Here is a 23,250-nt window from a genome sequence, read left to right as displayed (position 1 = left end):
GTTCATTTTCAAAAGTAACCTGTACCTAAATGAATAAAATCAGAACTAAGAATTTTTAGAAAGTACTATGTATTTAAAAGACAAAAAAACCTATATATGCATGTGTGTGTATACACGCACGCACACACACACACACACTTAAACTACTCTTTATTGAATCTAATCTAACAGGTGAATTGATGTCAATTTGCATAGAAGTTCAAGACACTTATTTTGTGCCTGCTGCTGCCATATCTGGTTTGTATCTAGAGGATTACCAAATAAAATTTGGAGCTCTGAAACACACAGCTAAGATCTTTCTACAGAAGCTATAGCTCCAATAAAACTGCCACTAAACGTGGAGTGCCTACTATACAAAAGAAGCTTTTAAAAAGTAACTACTTTAAGTCATGAGAATAAGATACTCAACTTGGTAATCATACTGACCCTCTTATCTCAACAGCAGTTAAAACAGCAAGGTCAACTCTGTAAGATACAACTGGGCTTACTTTGTCAAAAAGATTGGAGCTGAAAAAGAAAAAAATATATTTAGGACTGAATTGTGCATAATCATCATAAAATCATACAAAGGCAAATGTAGTGACACTAAAAATGAACAAATTAAAAGCAACAAAGCAATGAAAAACATATAAATCAAAATAATTATTTTCAGTAGCATTTAACTCCAAGAAGATGATCAAGTTTTATTTCTTAACTTTGTTTTGTTTTACAAATTCGAAACAGAATAAAATTATTTGTATGATATAAATATTAATTTAAAAAATGGCACAATCAAATACTTAAATCTTAGTTGTCTATTCTATAATATTTAAAATATATAATAAATTTATAGAAAAAAAAATTTCCTCAATATTTACTATAAACTGAAAAAGTTCTTATACCTTTGGATTTGTAAATCAAATTTCACAGAAGTATCCATCTCTGATTGCTGGTGTACACTGAAACGGAGACCAGCTAAGAGCTGAAGGAGGAAGAAAAGATGGTAATTGAACATTAGTTAAAACAATGTCTAATTAGTGAAATTTCAAATCCAATGTCCAAATAAAAAGAATGACACATTAAAAAGTCATTTCTGTGGGACTTCACCAAATTGCCTCCCACTTTACAAAGCATGAAGTTGGCCATTTTAAATAATGTGTAATGATCTATAGTGAATGAGCTGTGAGTAGGAAAGCTAGAGAGAATGAGAATATGAAATATGAAAAAATAAAGAGTATTTTCATTTATTAATGAAACACTGTATTAAATATATGTGAAAAAATGCAATTCAAGGTACTTTGGTCAAGCCCTCTTACCTAAGAGATTGCATGTTTAAAAATAATGAATTTTAACAGAAAATATACTTAAAGAGATATAAAATATTTAATTTTTATTTGAAATACATTTGATATATAACATTGTGTAAATTTAAGGTACAGAACATGTTGATTTGATACATTTATAAATTGTAATCACTGCCATTGTAGCGATAGTTAGCATCTCCATCATACCACATAATTATCATTTCTTTTTTGTGGTTTAAATAATTAAGACTTAGTCTCTTAGTAGGTTTGATGATTATAATACAATATTATTGTCTATACTCACTATGCTATGCATTAGATCTCCAGGACTTACTACTAGTTGTAAGTTTATGCCCTTTAACACCATCTAATAGGAGAGATGTTTAAGAATAAATATGGAATATTTAGCCCCATATTATCAGAGATCTTCAAATTACCAATATCTCTATCTATTGAAAAAGTAACATAAAATACACTGCCAGTTTTCCTTGATACTAGGAATTTTACAAAATATATATGTTTTACTTTTCAGAGGATTTCGGAAGAGACCCATCAAGTGCTTCTTCTCAAGTTCCTAGGCTACCTTCTCTACTACCTGAAGGGGAGCTGAAGGGGAGCCTGATTCAACCAAGTTGCCTTTGATACTGTCTGGAACAACCATGTAGCTTTCAAGTTAATGAGATAATTCTATCTCACCTAAGATTGAGAGTCTTGATATTTGTCAAGAAGAGCTCATTAAAGCATTAGTTTAAAATAGCAAAGATTAAACCATGTTCTCATCCATTCGCTAAATTGAAGGTAGTATAAAGACCAGCTTATTGAATACAGTATAATAGCACAACCATTATTTTAGTATTTTAGTCAAAACTAAATAAAACTCTGTTAATCATTACAATCTAAATCAAAACCAATTTAAAGACACTAATTTGAAGTACTTATTTAAAAGAATTACTATAAAAAAAAACACACGCACACAAAAAAACTGTGCTACTTTCTTTAGAAAAAAAAAATTCATTTAATTAAAATGTCTTACTTGAGTTCCAGCTTTCATTGGGTTTCCAAGGTCGCATACCACCTGGCGGGTTTGGTTTTCTGTCTTAAATGCACAAGAAAGTCTTGCTAAGGCCTTTTTGATAGACAAAGAAAAAGAATTGAAAGAAAAATAAATTAATGACCATAAAAAAAGCAGAAGCCATAAGGCTTTAAAGTTCTTAGACAATATCATATAGTTAGATATTTAATTTTCTTGTTTTACAAAGCAAATATATCTATTTGAGCAAATGAGGAGTAAGGGAAAAGCCAGAATTACGTACAATGCCATATATAAATGTAAAAATATTTCTGAAAGATCCCCTGAGGACTTAGATACATAACCATATTACCTCTGATAAATTATGTGATAGACAGGCTTAGCCACTTTATCTAGCTGACCTTGTTTCAGGCACTTAGCTAGCAATTCCAAAAATGTTATATCGATGCATTACACAAAGTATTAGGCTTGAAAGGAATTATGTAAGATAGGCACTCTATTGCCCAGTAGTTTAGCCTTAGGTAGAATGGCTAAGCTTGCACTATACTAAATAGGGGAGTAGTTCATAAATGTTAATGAGACCTATGAGTGCATTTCAATATTTAAAGAGGCAGTTTGCTTACTTCACTGTTGCGGACAACCCCAATGAAATCAGCCTGTGGTGGGATGGAAACGATGAGCTCAGCTTCATAGGCACCTTCTCCTTGGTTCTGAGCCTTAACGATCAATGTCAGAGGATTGTCGTCCCCAATATAGATCTTCTTCTGATCTCTGTAAGTTAATACAAATCTAGACAATGAAAAAGGACTGCATGGGGAGAGCACGGCTGTTCAAAAAAACAAGAGATAAATATACAGATGACATTTTCAACGGTGTTTCATGATATTTAAGACTGCTTTACAGCTCAATTGAAAACCGGAAATAGAATAGTGGGTGCAAATCCAGTGCTTCTCTAAGTAAAAGACAACACTGATGCCACTAATATATCACTACTGTTCATATCTATTACTGAAGTAATTTTATAACTGTCAGTATGTACTTACTCATTCTCTGATTTTTTCCAAAAAGCTGAATTAATCATTTGTCATGATTCTCGCAATATTCTTTGTAATTTATATATCATCTAAATGGTAATCAGATTCCTTTAGTCAGGAGTATATCAACAATGAAATGTATCTTTAAGAGGACATAATGTGGCACTACTCAAAGCTGAATGGGACTAGATCGGTCAACCCAGACAACTAATGCAAACATAATGTATATTTTTTTAAGCTCAATATTGATAGTTTTATTATTATAAAAAATCATGCCTATAACTAATTCTCATTAAAATATACTATTACTTTTAATAGAAAAATATGCTCTTCCATTTAAATTTCTTATTACACTATTTATTATTTGGAGCAAAACTTACCTATCTACAGAAACTTCCAGTTTGGGTTTACAGACATTATCATCGCCACAGTCAAGCAGAATATGAGCCTAGGAAAAAAAACCATTTTTTCTGCATGAAAAAAATACCAATATGGGTCACACATACAGTGTATATTAATATATATGTGAAGTATGTGAATATACAATATGTACACATGCATATATTTATATAGCTTCATCATCAACTTATTTGCATACCTGAATGGAAGAGATCATGGTACTTACTTTTAAACAGGTCAGTGAACAGTCAAGAATGAAAAAGTAGAAAAAGATTCATAGGACACTATATCTCAAATTAAGCTGTTATGATTTTGGAATGAAGTGTGATGTAGAAGAAAAGTAATAGTCAAGAATGAGGGATCAGCTGCTGCTAGCTAAGTTGTGTGATCCTGGGAAAAATAAACTTCCTTCTGGAATTTCTTGTTACAGATGATCCCTTTGCCAACATCATGGAAATATGGCTACAGAGTGTAAAAGAATAAGGAACTGTGGATATATAGCAACAATTAAGATAGGCAATTCAAAGTGAACAGAAACTGGACAAAATGAATCCAGCATATGCATGGCCACATGAAAAAGGATGAAGGAAAAAGAACTAGATGCATTAAAGTTAGTCTATCCAAGATAGTGGAAGTAAGCAAAAACCTGAATTTCTCCCTCTAGATCTGGCCATGAGAGTGTGCCAGCTGGAGCAGTATGAACCCAAAAGAGAGAAAATAGTGGTAGAAAGCAGAAGAGGTTGGGGAAGATTTGAAAGAAAGAATATAAAAACTAAATAAAGAGAAAAGAAAAAGAAGATAAAGCCATTTTTGGTTTATTTATTGTTAACATTCAAAGGGCTTTAGACCCAAAAGCAGACAAAAAGAGAAAAAAAAGACTTAAAGAGGGAAAATAATGAAAGGGTTCCTTAAAAAAAAAATAATGATGACTGTATGCTTCCAAGTCACAAGGGATATGCAGCTACCCAGAATAAAATTATACAATAGACATCTTAACTGTAAATTTAATTGAGATGAAACCCAACAATATATGTAAAGTAATTCAATAACCTAGGTGGTAGGCAGTTGCTATGTACTTCAAGAAGGGGTGGGGTCAGCGGGAAAGGCCAGGACCAACAGAAGAACTTTGTGGTGATTCCATAAGTCATACCAAATATAATCACTACTAAAGTAGTTCAGGAATAAAAGAGTGGATTTTGCAGATAACAAATTTACTAGCGACATTGTGTGTAATAGAGTCCAAGTTAGAATGATGTGTATCTGAAGTTTGGGATGAGAAATATGTATGAAATCTTAAAAACCTGTGGTAAAGGCAGATTTGCCTAACTACCACACTACACTGAAGAAAAAGGACTTAGCTGGCATTCGTATTAAAATTCGCTATTAGGAAAGAGAGTTTCAAAAATGAAAAAGCACAGAGCAATGTCTTCCATTCACAGAGTAAATCTCTACAGTCATGTACTTAACATCTTGCACAGAGTAAGAACTTAATATATATTTAAATAAATACATGGAGGGTGGGTGAAAAAAAGTTACTTTTTCTGTAGAAAGCACTAAATCTCTAACTCCAAAGAATAAAGGTGCAGAAAGGGAAACTCTAAAGCTGCCCTGTCCAATACAGTAGCCACCGTGAGCCACATGTGGTTTCTGAGCACTTGAAATGTGCTGTGTGACTGAGGAATTAATTTTTAAATTTTAGCATTTGATTTGAGATGTGCTGTAAGTGTATAATACATTTGCGATTTTGAAGACAAAAAATAGAATGTAAAATATTTCAGAGAGCTTTTAAATCAATTACATATTGAAATGATATTTTGAACTGCTTTGTGTTCCTCTCAAAGTTCATATGAAGTCCATAATGTGACTTTATGTGCAGATACGGTCTTTAAAGAGGTAATTAAGTCAAAATGATATCATCAGGGTAGGCCCTAACACAATATGACTGCTGCCTTATAAGGAGATTGGGACACAGACACAAATAAAGGGGAGACCATGTGAAGATACAAGAAGATGGATGGCCATTTTCAAGCCAAGGAGAGAGGCTTAGAAAAAACCAACGCTGCTGGCATCTTGATCTCTAACTTCAAGCCTCCAGAACTATGAGAAAAGAAGTTTCTATTGTTTAAGCCAACCATTCTGTGGCACTTAGCAAACTAATACAGATGTATTATTAAAATTAATTTCACCTGTTTTCTACCTTTTTAAAATAAAGTTGCTGACCAGAAAATTTTAAATTACAAATGCAGCTCATGTTATATTTCTGTGGGATAGCAGGACTCTACAGAGGGTGCAATAAACAAGTTTGTAATATGATCAGTGAAATGAAGGACCCATTTTAAAAAGAAATAAGAATAGTGGGTAGGTAATTAACACAGAAATGAGAGTAAATAACAAAGCTTAGACTGCAGAAGGAAAGATGCCTACATGTAAATAATGTTATTGTTGAAACAAATGTAAGACACAAAGGAAAAAAAAATTCAAACAGTGAAGAACAAGAGCAGGAGAAGGGAAAAAAGGAAACTATATATTATTAAAGTTAATATTTCCCTCAAAAGGTTTCAAAAGTTAGTCTACTTGATTAGCTGGCTTTAAAATTATATTCATATTAATGGGATTGCTGATCTCAGTAAGTTAATCAAAAGTAATGTTAATACTAATTATAGTGTCCCCAAAATTTTTAAACCATAAAGAGAAAATAATTATAATATTAAAACATATAATATTAAAGGACAAGTAACAATTAACTTTTTTAAAAAGTATAAAATTGAATGACAGATTCTAAGAGGCTCAGATGTTCATTATTAAATTATTAATCAACATTATTATGAGTCTACTAAAAATAAAAAAATATAAAGAATATGAACTAACACAGAACTATGTTTACAAGTTTTATATTAATGGGTACTAGAAAGTGGCATATATGATTATTCATGTGAAAAATAAAACAAAATAAATTGTTAAAATATAAAAATTACAAAAGACTTTAAAATATATTTTAATTTGCCTTATATCGTTACCACGTATAGTCTTCTCAAATTACAAAAAAGTGTTTATGAAATCTTACAAGTTAGACAAAGAACAAATAACCTAAATTAGGGTAAAGCATTCTATAAGAGAAGAAATATTAATCTAAAAATGTGAATATGTAATAAAAAAGTGGAATAGGAAATACAAACATAATATTTGAATACATGGGTTTTACATAGAAATTTCTAAAAATATTATAATACAGTCCATGAAATTTTATGTTGTTTTATTTGGTTTTATGAAAAATGAGTTGTTACAGATATGCATATATATGTGTATATATTATTTTTACAATTGAAATGTAAATCAAAGATAACAGATATAAAACTTATGTAGCAAAATACTAAATCATTATGTAAATAAATTGGTGTTTTGTTGTTTGCCTTGAATTATTTAACTGTTTTATATATATGAAACATGACCCCATCTTTCTCTCCATATCATTAAATTCTGAGGGGCTTTAAATAACTCTGACCCAAAAATCCAGATTCCTTCCCCTATAACTTCTTTGACTAAAAACACAACATTATAAAAGCAATCCCTTATGATATTTTAAAATATAAATTGCAAGACCTTAAAAAAGATCAGAGTATAAAAGATCAGAATAATAAATTGAGAAAGAACAGTACCTGTCGACTAACGTTAGCTGGAGTGAATTGGTTAAGAATGGGTTGCAAGCCTGTTGCATCTGCAGCTGTTCTATAATCCAACCGATACTCCATAAAAATAGTAATCGGAGTGAGTTTGTCTCTAAATTCAGATTCATCCTAGAAATAGAAAAGCTTCAAATTAATCACATCAGCCTATGACATCAAACTATATGAAGAAATCGATAAGTGCATAATACAAAGCCAGCTGTATCTATCTTCTGATCCAATTCTACTAAAACTCTCTTAAAACTACACCTATATAAAGAATAGAATATCCTTTAAGATTATTGTTATTCAGTGACAACTCTTGATAGATTTGTTTTATAATGTAATACTTGATTCACACGAGGCATGTTAATATGAGCGCTCAAGTGCACACGTACTATTATAACTAGAACCTTACTGATAATTACTGATTTTGCTTAAGCTACCCACGTGCTCTTTTCTCTTCTCATCCTTCTGCGTTCCTTCTCTGAGGTATCCACTATTCTGAATTTTAAGTTCTCCATTCCCTTGCTTGCTTTCAAAAGTTTTATTATAGTGTATATGTCCCTAAACAATGTATTATTCAGTTTGCTTTTCTTGTTTATTCATTTAAAAATGAGATTATATGTATTCTTCTGTAATTTGCTTTCTATTCAACACTCTTGTTAAGATTCATCCATACTTTTGCATGTAGCAGAGGTTAATTTTTACTGTTGAGTAATATTTCATCATATAATAAATCCACAATCTGGTCATCCATTCTCCTATCAAGGGTTACTTGGGCTGTTTTGAGCTTTTTGTTTGTTTTGGCTATTACCAAAAAAAAAAAAAAAAAAAAGCTGTAATGATTACTCTTCTGTATAGTAGCAATTAAGTTTCTCAGCTCTATAATACCATATTATCTTCCATTTTTCATATAATAAGTAAAAAGAAAAGATAATGTAGCAGAAACATATCTCTTACCCGCAGATACGCTATCAGCTCCTCACACTGCATCTGTCCCCCTCGAGAAATAGTCATGTTCTTGGAGTGACTCGGGGACCTGTTATGGAGAAATAGTGCTCGTCGAATTGCTCCTTTTTGCTTGAGTTTATCCAAAAGAAGCTCCACCTGGAAGTCTATACAAACCAAAGGATTTATAACCAACATCATCTTTATGGACACCTCTGTCCTAAATATCTAGAGATATTGAGTCCCTAAGAAGTAATTTGCTTCTAATTCATTAAAAATGTCTGTACATTGCATTAATGTATTAATTATGAATAAATATTTAATAATTAATTAAGTAATCCAACTATCTCCAAAATAATGTCATATTAATTCAGATAGTAGATAATGATGGTAGTAAAACAGCTATCAGGTAGAATAGAAATTTCTTTTAATTTAAGCTGAGAGAAGAAAGTTCAGAGCACAAAATATATGTAAATAAAGACTTCCACTGTTGATGAAAGTAGCAGGACTCTAGCTGATTGTGACTACAAAATACTTACTAATATGCACCCATACCATCATAGTAAATACTATAACGAATGTACAGTTTGCATCATTTACCACTTCTACTTCTACTGAGGCAACCATATCATAGTGTCAGATAAATATGTCCCTCATGAAGCAAGTGATCATATATGGTGGTTTGGGTCAAGAATTATCTTAAAATGAAGGTACAATCAATAGGCTGAAGCACAGTTGCTAGGAATATCGCTTCTAAGATTCAGGTCTGTAAGTAGTTTCTTTCAAGGAGGTAAGTACAGATCTTTCAAACTACATATCTCTTTCCAAGTTTCTCTAAATGTTGAACTTCGTGCCTAATGTGCGTGAAAACCCCGGGCTACTTCACTTCCAGTTCTGTTCCACCCACCTACACTGCTTTCCTTGTTTCTCAAACACACTAAGCATGCTCTTGCCTCAGTCTTCTTGAAATTGTCATTTCCTCTGTGCAAAATACTCCTCTAGACATCCCCTATCTCCTTCCTTTCTTTCAGGTCTTCATTGAAGTTTTCTCCCAGTGACACCTTGCCTTGCTACCCTATTGAACTTTTACGCACTCACACACACCCAACAGATTCAGTCCTCTTCCCCTGCTTTATTATTACTCCTTAGCATTTGTCACTAACGTACTGACAAATCCTAGCAACAATTACTTAACTCTCTTACCTTGCTCTGAGGACCACATATACCGTGTTTAAGAAATGAAGAGTCGAGTTTGAGTTTGGGTTAAACTTAGTGGCCAAAACTTTTTCTACTTCTTGTCACTATTTCTAAACTACCTCCACTCCAGAGATTGCTGTGGACTTCTCCAAGACCTGAAATATAAACTTCTCAGTTGATAATCTACTTATAAACTATGATACTTATTTCCCCTCCAGCTCATTTATCTCACACTGGTAACTGTTTAACTTTGTGAAGATCATATTTACCATTCAGTGGACTATTCTGTTCACAATGTCAATAAATAATTGTTTTATTTCTGAATTGGCTTATTGAGTTTCCAAAGTAATTATGTTGCAATTTTAAATGGCTTTAAGTATAAATATTCAAACAAAAAACAGTAATACTAACTATTTGAGTAACTATTATAACCTAAATTTCCTAACAGTAACTAAATATCCTAAAACATTTTTAAGTGCTGTGTAGGCAGCATCATTAGAATAATATAATTTTTCCATAGAACACTTACTAAGTTTCGTGGGAAGTGCTCCTTTGCCGTCTGCCTTTAAGCAGAACCTGACATTAAAACTGTAGGAAAATAAAAATATGTATAAATCCTATAATTCAGTTTAGACATATTTTTGAATATCTTACATTTCTAATATGTAGCTCACACCATGAAGCTTTATATCCATCATGTCTTAACACATGAAACTAATACAGAATAATCTAATTCATCCTTCAGTAATTTAAGCACATTTTCTTTCAAAGTAAGTACCCTGATAAAAATAAAAAAGAGAAAAAGAATTTCCTAAGTTCCTCTCAAATTTATAGAATGTGCTGATGTATCTAAATGAGGTAAACGACAATACAGAAACCAAATAATGTTTCGTTTAATAAAAAGCCCAACCAAAGTTTCCTTTAACTAGCAAGCTCCTCTAGAACAGTGTTTTTCACAATTTATTAACGGGTCCTAAATCAGTTTAATGGGTTGTGTCCAGCATCTTAAAAAAATAAGGTAAATATTTAAAATTGGCAAGCATTGAGGGTAAGATTTCATAGAGCTTTTGTTTTAATTACATACATGTGTTTGCTAGATTACAATGCAAAATTTATTTTGTAGTATGTGTCAGAATTGAAAACATATGACAGCTACTGCTTTAGCGTATTCAAAGTCTTCAAATCATTAGCATAATTATAAGCATATCATTAGCAATTTCACAGGGACATGCAGGGCGACTGTAGGGAATAAAGGCAGTAAAACTTACAGTCAAAAATCCTGAAAACAACTTCCACTACTAACTGACAAAAATGAAAACCAAATATTACTGAATTTTAATGCAATCCAAAGAAATAAAATTTTGAAAAATGATTTCAATAACAGTGAGAATTAAAAAACAAAATCAGACAAGATATCTTTTCATTAGCTCTTCTGAAATGAAATTTTCCCAAATTCCAATCATTCTACCTTTTGTCCATAAGTTCTCTGACTTTTCTGTTTCTGCCGGGAACATGAACAGTGTTTCCAAGGGTGTGGGATCCTCACTTTGTGACTTTAACACTACGTGGGCCCAGATTTTTCATGATTAATTTAATACTTATTTTGACATGTATGATAAAAATAATGGTTTTTCCATTTTATTTTAAAATGTTTTACAGGAAAACATGACTAAATTTCAAGAAAAAATCTTAAGAAAATTATAAACACCGGTAAAACAAAAATATAGCAAAAATCATATAATAGAGCAAAGAGTAGCATAAAAATAATGGAGACAAGAAACACTGGACTAGAGAATTCAGACATTAAATTTATAAAAGTATTTTTTTCTTTAGAAACTAGTTAAGGAACAAGTAGAAGACCAGTATACTAGAACAAAATAATATTTTTCATACGGCTATTCAGATATTAAATCTGTAAAAGATATCTTTTAAAAATTAAAATGTTCATGGGCCTTTTTAGAATTCAAATAAATGAGTTCTGAGATCTTATTAGCTTTTCCTTCATTTTGAATATATTCTCTGAGCATGTATCATTTAAAAAATTTTTTATAGTAGTTCTTAGCACATTTCTAAAGCCTTCTACATATCTTTGGAACAATATTTTTATAATCCAGTCTATAACATGAAAATAAAGTACACCTATAGAAACTGCTTTAGCAATATTTCAGAACCCCCACCTTCCTTTTCAATTGCTTTTACAATAATTGAACCAATAATCACAATAAAAACTATTATTAAACAAATACTCTTACCAGGAAACTTTAAGATCTGTCCCAGGCAGTGGACAGGTTTTACTGTCTTGATTAAGAATGCTAGGGTACACTTCAAGGCCAGCATTTACTGTGATAACTGGTCGGGCCCTGGTAATATTAAAACAAAAGAAGTAAAGAAAGAAAAAGAAAACTGTTACTCAAAATGTTAGATTGATTTAAGCATTTTAGGTTCACATTCATGTATATACAGTACAATATTTACTGCAGCACTGTTTACAATAGCAAAAATAATAGAAACAACTTAAACACAGAATGACCAACTGTCCCAATTTGCCCAAGGCTGTCCTGATTTAGCACTGAAAGTCCCATATCCTGGTAAATCTCTCAGTTCCCGGCAAAGTAGGACAACTAGCCAGCATATCTGAACTCAGTCCATTAAAGCAGGACGGTTAAACAAGTTGTGGATATGTACCCAATGCAATGAAATACAGTGGGGGAAATGAATGCAGTAAATCCATCTGCATTGATATGGATGACCTCTGAGATATATCCAAGATATAATTTTAGTATGAGAGGGAAAAAAAGATCCACAATGTACAAAAGATGTACACACACACAATTCAATTTTTTAATGCATAAAATATTTCTGGTAGGATATACTAATAAACTAATAACCAGTATGAGAAGAGGAAGTATATTCTTTTACTGTATGCCCTTTTTTATATTATTTGAATTTTTACTACATGCATGTTATTACTTCATAACAGTAATTTTAAAAACTGAAACAATAAATAAATAGTATTCCAAAGTTCAGAAGCACAGTTTTAAACTTTATACAAAAATACAGTAGGCTCAGGTCAGTGCCCGTCTTCATCATGATAATTCCTGGAATCTATGTGGACACATGTCACTACCCTGAGAGTCACAATCAGGTTGACCCATCACAAACTCCATTACACAGTACCAATGTTAGTTTTCCTGCCATGTGTAAATGTGGCCCACTGAAGAGTAAGCATCTTAATCTACTTGGGATACCAGATGATATCCTAAGGCATGAGTGACTGAAACCCAGAGAATAACTGGGAATATGTATAAAGTTGGGAAATATAGATATGTGGACTTACACTACGCTATAATAAAAATACTCACTTTGGGAGTCATTATATACTATCTTTCTGGTCACAGAATGCTGTCATAATTGAAAACATTATGACAGCATTCTGTTACTTAAAATTTTAGATTGATCTAAGCATTTTAGGTTCACATTCATGTATATACAGTACAATATTTACTGCAGCACTGTTTACAATAGCAAAAAGAATAGAAACAACTTAAACACCACATTAATTTCTTGTCTCTCAGAGGAAAACGTGAACTCACATAATTTGAAAGAAAGATTCAAAAATATTTCTGAATATAATTCAAAGAACAAAGGGGGAAAATTCTGAATGCTTTTTCAAATAAAATACCTACAGCTGTCTTTACTTTGGGATCTCCTTGTATAAATATTACTAGCCTGTAACAAATCTTAAATATAAAGAAGATACAAATTTTATCATTACTTCAAGAAAATTAAGCTGAAATTCAAATACTGGAACTTAACTATAAAACTTTCAAATATATCAGAATATTCCTATATTACAGGATATAAAAACATGCTCACCTGTATAACACAGCTCTATCTACACCAAAAGCTCCTACAATTAAGTCTTAAAAGAAAGTAGAAAAAAAAGTTAACAATAATAATGGTTTTTTAAATTCACATACTATTCTATAAAACTTAATGCTTACAATAAAGATTTAGACACATTCTCAACACTATTCTTTATTAAGTAGTTGTAAAATAACACCTAAAAGGCTAAAATATGAAAAGTAAGCTATCATCAACAGCAAACACTCATCATAAAACTAGTCTTTCATTCAGGTGGCCAAGAATCTTTTTAAAGGATACTTAGTAAAAATCAGCAACAAAAGGGAAGTACATCCCTCAAACACACATAACCCTCAAAGGAAAAGCTTTATAGATACCTGTGGATTTTATAATTTTGTTATAAAATTTTTTTCATCTTATTTTATTAAAAACAAAACCAAAAGGCACATTATATGTACTTAAAATACTTAGAATGATAGCAGATAGCATTCAAACCAATAAAAACAGAATGCATTAGTTTTTTTTTTTTTCTCCTACAGATGTGAAGGTTTATTTCCATGAAATGTGAAAAGAATATTGGACTGAAGATCCTTGCTCATCAGGGCATGTGTCCATCAAATGCTCAATAAGACAAGTGAAGGCTGCTTTGTGAAAGAGGTGAATGGCCAATATGGCAATCTCAGCTCAAGCCAAGTCTCAGTCAATACATCACTTACACTCCTCCTGCCTCAGTAACCTTGCACGTGTAATGGGCTGTGGAAATATCAGATTGCTCACATTCTGTTATATGTAACCAGTAAAACTGGTTCACAATTAGAAAAAAACTAAATCAAAGCTCTATTTCATAGTGTGCCCAAGCTAAGTTTGAGGAAGCCCTTTCTAGGCAGAAAAGTACATGAGAAAACCACAGAGACAAGTAAATTGGACTACATAAAAATTAAGAACTTCTTTATGCTCAAAAGGCAAGTGTGAAAAACAGAAATATACCTCAGAGTTGAGTTAATAGACTCAATATTTAAGGCACCACAAGTATAAAAAAAAATGAATGAAATAAAAACAACATCCCAATAGAAATGACGAATAAAAGATATAACAAAATGCACAAAAGTGCACATATATGTAAATAAACAAAAATGCTTACCCTTACTAATAATCAAAAACAGTAAATTAAGACAAAATAACATGTTCCACCTATTGTATAGTTTAAATTTACTTTAAAAGAAACAAAAGATGATACCCAGAATGGGTACAAATGTGGAAAAATGATCACTCACTGCTGGTGAGTACTTTAAAAAATTGCAAAACCTTCTTTTGGAGGGAGTGGGATTATAATTTGACAATGGGTATCAACAGCCTTTTAAAAAATAGTACTTATCTTTGATATAGCAATGATTAAATTTTGTCCTAAGGAAATAATCAGAAGTATACACCAGAAGTACATACAATGATAAAAATATCTCAAAATAAGGCTAAATAAGATATGATAGCCATTTGGTAAAATGAAAACTATAAAATTCATCTTATCAAATGGCTGTATCATATTGTTTGAAGAACAATTAATGACATGGGGAAACATTTCTGATACTTTAAGTGAATAAAATATGCTATTAACAGTGCACAAAGCATAATTCTATTTTGTTAATAAATATATATGAATGCACTGAAAAATGTTTTGCTGTATTTTCTAAAAGTTCTATAATTATGTTGCATTTGTAACAAAAAAATTTTTTAAATAACTAACAGATAAGAATCAGCTTCATGTCCTATTTCTAAAAGCACTTCAACATACTTGTATATTGCGCTCATATTAACTGTTTTCAACAATAGTAGTCTAAATTTTATGCACTATATTTCATTTAAAGAACAGACTCATTATGATCTTAGATCGATTATAATACTCTAAAATATATAAGAGCCAAGAAAAAAACCTCACTTTCTGTACTGGCTCAAACAAATGGGCAACCTTAGGTAAATTACCTTTCTCATTCTCTTTTCTCATCCAGAAAATGGTATAATAATGAGCTGAGCTAACTTATATTCTTCACAAGATAATTAAATGAAATAATATATTTTTAAAAAATCACAATAGTCAAGTCCACAAAAATGTTAGTTTATTAAAAACCAAAAAAAGATGGTTGGCATTCAAAAACTTAGAATGAGCATTTAGCTTTGTTTACAGCTTCTATGATATTTTCAAGACAATAAAAGAAACTCAGAGTATGTGTTTTATACTGGAAGCTCCCAGGAAACAAAGCTGTCTTTACTTCATATCCTGTTCAGTAATGAGATCAATGCCTTAATACTTCAACAATATTTGAAACACTGAATTGAAATAATCTATAACATAAATCAAGAAGAACACAGTAACTAATAGTATTTGTTATTAGGACTGAAAAATCTAAGCTCTATGTATTTCTAGGAAAGCACCTGGATATCCATTTTTGTCTATATCTGTGGCTCCTTTCATTGAATAGCCAAAGCTTGGTGGCATGCTTTGAGCAGCCCACTTCCCTTCAAGGATTTGAGATGGTACTGCATTCAAGCCTGTGGATCTTCCATTGAAAATATAAACAATTCCTTTTTTATCTTCACCTCCATATGGAGCAGCAATTGCAATATCTGTAAGGAAAAAGGAGTGGAAGGAGATGAAAATGGAGAAAAGGGGAAAAGAAGGGAAAGGAAGAGGAGGAAAGAAGGAAAAGAAAGGGGAAGGAGGAGGGAAAGACGTCTTATTACTTATCATTATTTATATGGAGATCTTAACATATATTCATAGAACCCATTTATCAAAAGATCAATATTGATTCAAAGTTCAGTAATGTATTCTTTATTCAAAAGCAACTATCTAATTTAAGGAAATTCAAGAGAAACTGTATGGAAATTACACTGATTTAGAGCCAAATAACCTTGAATAAATCAGTTAACCTTTCTGGATCTCAAATATGTCATCCTTAAAATGGAGGAGAGAGTGACATGTCAGAAGATTCATCTAAGCTTCATTCTAGCTCTCAACATTCTAGTTAATTTAGTTGGGCATGGTTTGGGGTTTTTTTGAAGCAAAAGTTAATCTGGCTTAGAAAGTTGGAAGTTATAACTTCATCTTGATCTTGCTCAATTTATACCGAAAAAAACAAACAAATAAAAAGTTTGAAATTCTTTTAAAACACCAAAACCAAAAACACCAAACTGTCACTATGACTTTTGCTAACTCTAAAATATTTTAGAAATATGTCTACTTTCCACTATCTCTGCTGGTACCACCCTAGACAAGCCATTCTCATTCTATGCCTGGACCCCTAAAACAGTGTAAGGGGCCTGCCACTTCTAACCTCGTCCCTATAATCCATTCTCCTCAAAACTATCAAATGTTAACATCATGTCACATTCCTTCTTAAAATCCTTCAATTATTTCCCAAGGCTTTAAATGCTACCTGGTTTTTCCATTCATTCCTGCCTCTCCCCACTCCCACTTCTAACCTTCACTCACTCTTCCTACCAATCCAGCCCTTTTTCTCTTAAACAGGCTCTGCGTTCATACCTGCTGTTCCCTTCCGCCTTACAGCTCTTGCTCCAGAGCGTTAAAAGGTTTGCTCCTTCTGTTTGTTCAAATCATAAATCAAATGCTATCCTGTCAGAGGGGTCTTTCCTGGCTACACTGTAAGGCAATGCACTCTCCACTCTCATCCACACTCTCTATGTTGGCACGCTCTATCACATCACCTTGCTTTTTGTTTTAAGCCCACAGCCTTATCACTATCTAAATTTACTATGTTTACTCTATGTACTCTCCACAAAACATAAGCTTTATGAGAGTAAAGATATGTCCATCTCGCCTCTCACAGTCCCTATGTACCAGCCCTTGCAAACTGCTTGAATTTCCTTATATTCTGTTTCAGCCTCCTTATGCCACATTCCGAGATTCAAACGACACCTTGATCTTTCATCTTTTATATAAGACCATTATGTCCAGGAATATCCCAAACACTGCGATGATTATATATTAGTACTTACTTGTTTATATAAGTTGCCCATGTTGATGCTAAATCCCTGAAAGGCACTGATGGGCTCTAATTTAGCCTATCATTTTTGGCACCTAGGACAGTGCTTGGCCTGAAGTAAGTACCAAGTAAGAATTTATTATCCTTAAAAAGAAAAGTAGTATTTAAATTATTAAGAGTCCTTCTTTTATCTTTTTTCAAGTTTCAAAAGATAAGCATAACTTCTAAATTGATATATACATTAAGAAAGTATTTATTAAAATATAATTTCCCAATAGACAATGGCCCTAATATTGAGAGATCATTTAATAAAAACAAACTTTAACTTTTCTAAACCTTTTATTATTTTATACATTCTAATCATCTTCTCTTTTGGCTGGCATCTGTTAGTCTGGAGGATCCTTTTTCATGAAATAATTTTCCTTTGATCATTTTAGTTGTTCTTTTCTTTGTTTTCTTCCCTCTGCCTTTCTGGAGGGGTATAGACAAGAACTGCACATAACTGTGGAACAAAACTGTATTGTTTTGTTTTCAGTATCCCTCTTGATGATATCTAAGGTTTTCCTGGTGGGTATGGGGGGAAAGAGAGAAATACAGGAACAACAGCATAACGAAGGGCTAGTGTCATCAGGTCTGAACAAAGACAAGACCCAGGTTATAACTAATAGTTTGTTTTCATATAAACTATATATACATGTACTATAAATATATGTACACATAAACTATATATGTGTGTGTATGTACACACATGTAGACATAAATATAACTCAGATCATTTTCCACTAAAGACATTGTTGTTCACAATTTACTGTTTGGCACAATAAGACCCCAAGAGAAACTTTGGGAGAACAAAACCATCCTCTATGGTCTCTATCTCTAAAAATAAAATCTCTTTGAAAAATAGTTATAAAACTTCAATATTTTTTAGTTGTTTTTGCTTATAATTGCTGTGTTTACAGATAATACATTTTATTTATTTTTAAACATTTTAATAAAAATATAAAAAGCATGATGAGATTTTGGCCAGATCATTATATTAAGGAAGCGTTCTTTAAAGTGGCCGGAATATCCTCAAGATAAGGTGAGAGCAAATACGTCCAGGCTCTCCTAGAGACAGAGGCCCAGCTATAGCAAAGAGCTCATTAAATTTATTCAAGGTACAACCTCGAATTTGGCTCTATGTTTTCTAGGTAGTTTTTGTTATCAATAAGTAATGGTTTAGTCTGTTTGAGTAGTTTTTCACTAACACTGAAAACTTCTAGGGTTAATCTTAGAGATGATACTTCCAAGAGCATGACATAAAATCAGCTACGAGGTAGGAGTGGAGTCTCGAGGCCAAACCAACATTTTCCTTTTCTACTACAACTTTGGAGATATAGGAGTCATCTGTATTTTTGAATTTTTCTTCTTAATTTATAACTTTTTTAACTGTTAAGGGGCATATCCCTACATCTTGCTGATTATACAAACGAAGCAATAGTTCAACTCTCATTCACAATCTCTAGAAAGGTTTGATTTTTTTTTTTAAGTTACTTTCTTTATTACTCACTATAAGTAACGGTTGGTACAAGAAAGCTGAAAATAACTACTATTTTTAGTGTATTTATTAAAAAGATATGTAGTGTGGAAATTTTGTTAAACATGAAAAAATATAAGCAAATAATAGAGAATGACAGGAGATATGAGTCACCTGTATTTTTGAAGTTTTCTTCTTAATTTATAATTTTCTTTTTAAGGGGCATATCCCTACATTTTGATTTTTAAAAATATTTATAGCTATTAATTAAATTATTAAATAGGACTATTACAAGACAATGAGCTTATACCTCTTGCCCCATGAAGATATAACCTCCCTCAAAATATTTTGAACAGTCACAACAAAGTTATAGCTTTAAAAATTTTAATGGCAAATCATACGTTTGAGATATGCATTAGTCAGCATTGCGTTAAAGATGTGCTGGGGAGCATTTCTTACACTTGCACACACATGGACAGTAGAGGGCACCGCTGCTAAGCAGGAGACACAGAAAATCACCAGCTCACACTGGGCTCCATGCCAATACAAGATCCTTTCAGAAATTAACCATTACAACACTCTAATTTGAGGCTGCATGAGTAATGACTCATGAAAATCGCTTTTTGAAAAATTTGCTCTGATTTTTAAGGGAAAAAAGCAACCTGTCTAACCTAGTGTGTCACTCACTGTCACTCAAATCCTTCTTTCCAGGAAGGTGGTTTGCTCATGGGGATACAGGACTTTTCCAGGTGGACACAGAAAATCAGGGACCCATAGTTGCTGTACTCTGATCTTACCATTGAAGCCGTCCTGGTCCAGATCTCCCAGAGGTGCTATGGCACTGCCAAACCTCGCAAAGACCTCAAACCCATTCAATCTGGTCGTCTGGAAGTCTCCTGAAGCTCTTTGCAGAGACACTGAGACCTGCCCCACCTCTTGGAGTTTGCCATCAGAACCACGATCCATAAAGAGAGGTGCTCCAATAAACACATCTGCATAACTAAAAGAACAGAATTTCTGTTCACCATAGATCAAGTTCCATCAATGAACAATCATTTTCTTATTAAAACTCTGTTCCCTCTTTCTATATCTCTCACAGCCACACTGAAGCATAAAATGATCATTTCAAATTCAAATATTCCTTCAACTCTTTTAAGAAACAATGAGCAATTCACAAAATTACTTTCTTATTTCAGAATATAAAATCAATTGAAAGAAATTATGAAAAACAGAGGTTTTCTAGTATTCATGATCAAGTTGCTTCAAATTGATTCCCTAAACAGAAAAATTAGCAAGAAAGGGACAGAGACACAAAAAAAGAAATGTCTAGTTTTAGCAAAGCATTCATAAACACGAGAGGAAAACGGTTTCTGAAAACATTTTTTTAAACTTACTCATCCCCATTAATGTCAGTGGCAGCGACAGAAAATCCAAAATATGCAGCCATCTGGATAACAAGATGAAAATAAAATATTTAGATTTCATCCAACTAGTTTAACAATTAATATTCATAGTATATTTATCAAATAGAAAGCATTATTTTTTTCCCTGAATACAGTGCTTCAATCTAAATTTCTTCTGTTTATTCTACCAACACAATGAAAATCAAATAATGAAGCTTTTTTATTTTCTTAGATTTAAAACATATATCATTTCAGTGTCTTCAGCACATGCCATTTAAGTCCAAGTACAATCAATGCTCCTTCCCAGGTCTAACCTATCATCTCCTTTCCTCTCCACTACCCAAAACACACCAGACACAAACACACTATCAGAAAGACATGCAGTCACAGACAGACATTTTCGTTGAATCCAAGAAGTTATAAATAGATGTCTATGCAGTAAGATAATATATACGAATTATTACTAGGTCATGATTGGCTCTCCCTATGTGAAATTATTACAACTCTAGAGAAATTACTGCTTGGAAAGATATGAAACCGAGTTCATTTTTGTCTCACATCTCAATTAATTACATGCCAGTGTTTTTACTTTTGAATTACACCCAATACAAATATGTTTGGGTTTATCACGGGCTTATTATACAGAGGGAGAAGGAATGTGCTCTTCCTACTACAGAAGATTGTTAGCTGTCACAGACAGAGCAGTCTCGCTGGAAATATCTGTGAAAAAGGCAAGTTCTAAAGAGATCCCAACATGCAAAGCAAAACTAGGAGAGATGACAAATTATAGATGAACTAAGGTGAAGAATGAATCAGCAAAACAAAAAAAGTCAGTGAAGTTTCCCAAGTTTGATTAGCAGAGATATAAGGAGGGAATGAATGATAAGAAAGATTTCTATGTTATCTATTTGGGGTTGACACAGTGTAATGGAAGAAATGAAAGACGTTCTGTATTCAATTACAAGATCAGAGCCTGTGTAATAGAGTATATTGTATCTGGGGTGCCACGTTGATGTGAAGACTGGAAATTAACAGAATACTATACTTGGGCCTTATTTTCTCAAGGTGTTTGGCCTGGAAGTGTAAAGAAAGGATGGCACTTACTGACTGAGACAAGTTTTGTCCTGGGCACTATCATTTAAATGTTTTCACTTGATTCTCATCATACTCCTATGAGGAATTTACAAAAATCCCTGTTTTTACACATGAACCACCAGATTTACAGTGATAAAGCCCTTGTCCAATGTAATACGACTAAGTATGGAGAACCCAGGTCTCTCCTAAGGCAAAGCCCAAGTTTTCCCCCACAAAATATCTGAGGAGGAATAATGAAAACATCATGGACTGCAGACAACATGACCCAGAGACACACAAGGGCTTGACAGGAAAAGCTGCTTGAGATGGAGAAGTCACAACAGCACAAAGGGATAATAACTGCTGCCACAACTCTCAACTGCTGCCACAACTCTAACAGCCTGTTAACTGCACGCCATTTCATACTGTGCATCAACACTCACTGCTGCACAAATGGGAAGAGGTTGCTGGGGACCTTGGATCCAATTCCTCATCCTATCAATCCTCTCGCAAAGCCCAATCATCTCAAGTGAACAAGAAGTGGGCTTGAAACCCAGATCTGCAAACTAGATGTTTTTTCCCTATCTACTGATTAACTTTTCCTTTATCATTACCAAGTTACCATTTAATTCTCCGAGGAAAAAATACAAAATATAAAATGCCTGTACCTACAGAGAATGTCTAGTACTCAAAAGTAACATTTTTTAACTGAAGAATGTTTAATTTCATGTAGTACAAATGAAGTTTACTTGTAATATCTATAATACACACGGCTGTACCATGCTTTGTTTTGCATCTAATAAAATTAAATGGCACAGATCATTCCTTAAAGAAGAAATTAATGTAATCAGCAAAGAAAAGGAAAGTTTTTGGTTTTACGTGTATACAATTTGATTTATTTCCTTAAGAAAAAAAAAAAAAAAAGCCATAGTATGAAATTACAAAAGCCCTTGCTTAAACAAATTACTTTGGTTAAAATAAAGTAAAATATTTAAAGCCCACTTTATATCTATAATACTGAATATTATACCAATATTTATTATGTATTGAATATTAAACCATTAAGATATTGCCAAGAAAAGTTTTAAGACATTAGAAAATGCTGAAGTTAAAAAGTTAAGTAAAAAATATTTTAAAAGCATACCTGCTCACCAGTAAAATTGTATAAGGAGGACATGTTTTTCCCATCATAAATATAAACCTGTGCAGAAAAAAATAAAAATATATGAAATATTGGAAAATATAAAACAATCCGGAGATTTTTCAAAAAATACCTTTTAACTTTCCTACCATTCCCAAAGTCCTTGCTGCTCTTGGAACTCCTGAAACAAAGTCTGAAAAGAAAAAACGTAATTACTAATTTTTAAGATGAATACTGGAAATTGCAGAAAGAGGCGGGTATGTCAAAAAGGTTTAAGTTTTGTTATTTCAGTAGACAATAAGAGATTTTTAAAAATTGGTACTCCATAATAAATGATCCTAGCAAAGGAGCAGATAGGGAAGAGACTGAGGTCCCTGGCAAGTTTAACACAGACCCCGCTCAAGTTGACATACTAACATCTCTCACTCTTCCTGTTATATTCCATAACAATGGTTTCAAATCTCTCTAATTGCTGAAAATTTTCAAAGCTACTTGTTCAAATGCTTAGCCTAAATTTTTTTAAAAAAGGATTAAATATAGTTCAAATGCATCATACCATCTATGCCGTCACCATTGAAATCTCCAACAGCCACCGAGTAACCTAAACAGGGAACCGAAGGTGAAACACCATCAGTCAGGGCTGTACTGGTTATCTTCAGCACACTTGCTCACTAAGCTTTCTTTGACAACATCTTCAA

General features: G+C 32.4%; 1 protein-coding gene across 1 annotated transcript in view; it reads right to left on the bottom strand.

Annotated features, from left to right (window-relative positions):
* The window catches only part of ITGAV (integrin subunit alpha V), an 83,088-nt gene that overhangs the window by 11,138 nt on the left and 48,700 nt on the right, over positions 1 to 23,250 (bottom strand). Inside the window, exons 9-24 of the mRNA XM_025039311.1 lie at positions 23,109 to 23,153; positions 22,702 to 22,745; positions 22,556 to 22,612; positions 20,329 to 20,381; positions 19,732 to 19,934; positions 15,848 to 16,039; positions 13,433 to 13,478; positions 11,809 to 11,916; positions 10,086 to 10,144; positions 8,372 to 8,526; positions 7,403 to 7,540; positions 3,728 to 3,795; positions 2,937 to 3,084; positions 2,317 to 2,409; positions 882 to 961; positions 427 to 507 (exon numbers count right to left, since the gene is read on the bottom strand). Of these exons, the coding sequence (XP_024895079.1) occupies positions 427 to 507; positions 882 to 961; positions 2,317 to 2,409; positions 2,937 to 3,084; positions 3,728 to 3,795; positions 7,403 to 7,540; positions 8,372 to 8,526; positions 10,086 to 10,144; positions 11,809 to 11,916; positions 13,433 to 13,478; positions 15,848 to 16,039; positions 19,732 to 19,934; positions 20,329 to 20,381; positions 22,556 to 22,612; positions 22,702 to 22,745; positions 23,109 to 23,153 (1,570 nt within the window). The remainder of the gene's footprint in view (positions 1 to 426; positions 508 to 881; positions 962 to 2,316; positions 2,410 to 2,936; positions 3,085 to 3,727; positions 3,796 to 7,402; positions 7,541 to 8,371; positions 8,527 to 10,085; positions 10,145 to 11,808; positions 11,917 to 13,432; positions 13,479 to 15,847; positions 16,040 to 19,731; positions 19,935 to 20,328; positions 20,382 to 22,555; positions 22,613 to 22,701; positions 22,746 to 23,108; positions 23,154 to 23,250) is intronic.

This window comes from Pteropus alecto, unplaced genomic scaffold (assembly GCF_000325575.1).
Source record: "Pteropus alecto unplaced genomic scaffold, ASM32557v1 scaffold3, whole genome shotgun sequence".
Taxonomy (NCBI): Eukaryota; Metazoa; Chordata; class Mammalia; order Chiroptera; family Pteropodidae; genus Pteropus; species Pteropus alecto.
This window is presented reverse-complemented; position numbering and strand designations above follow the sequence as displayed.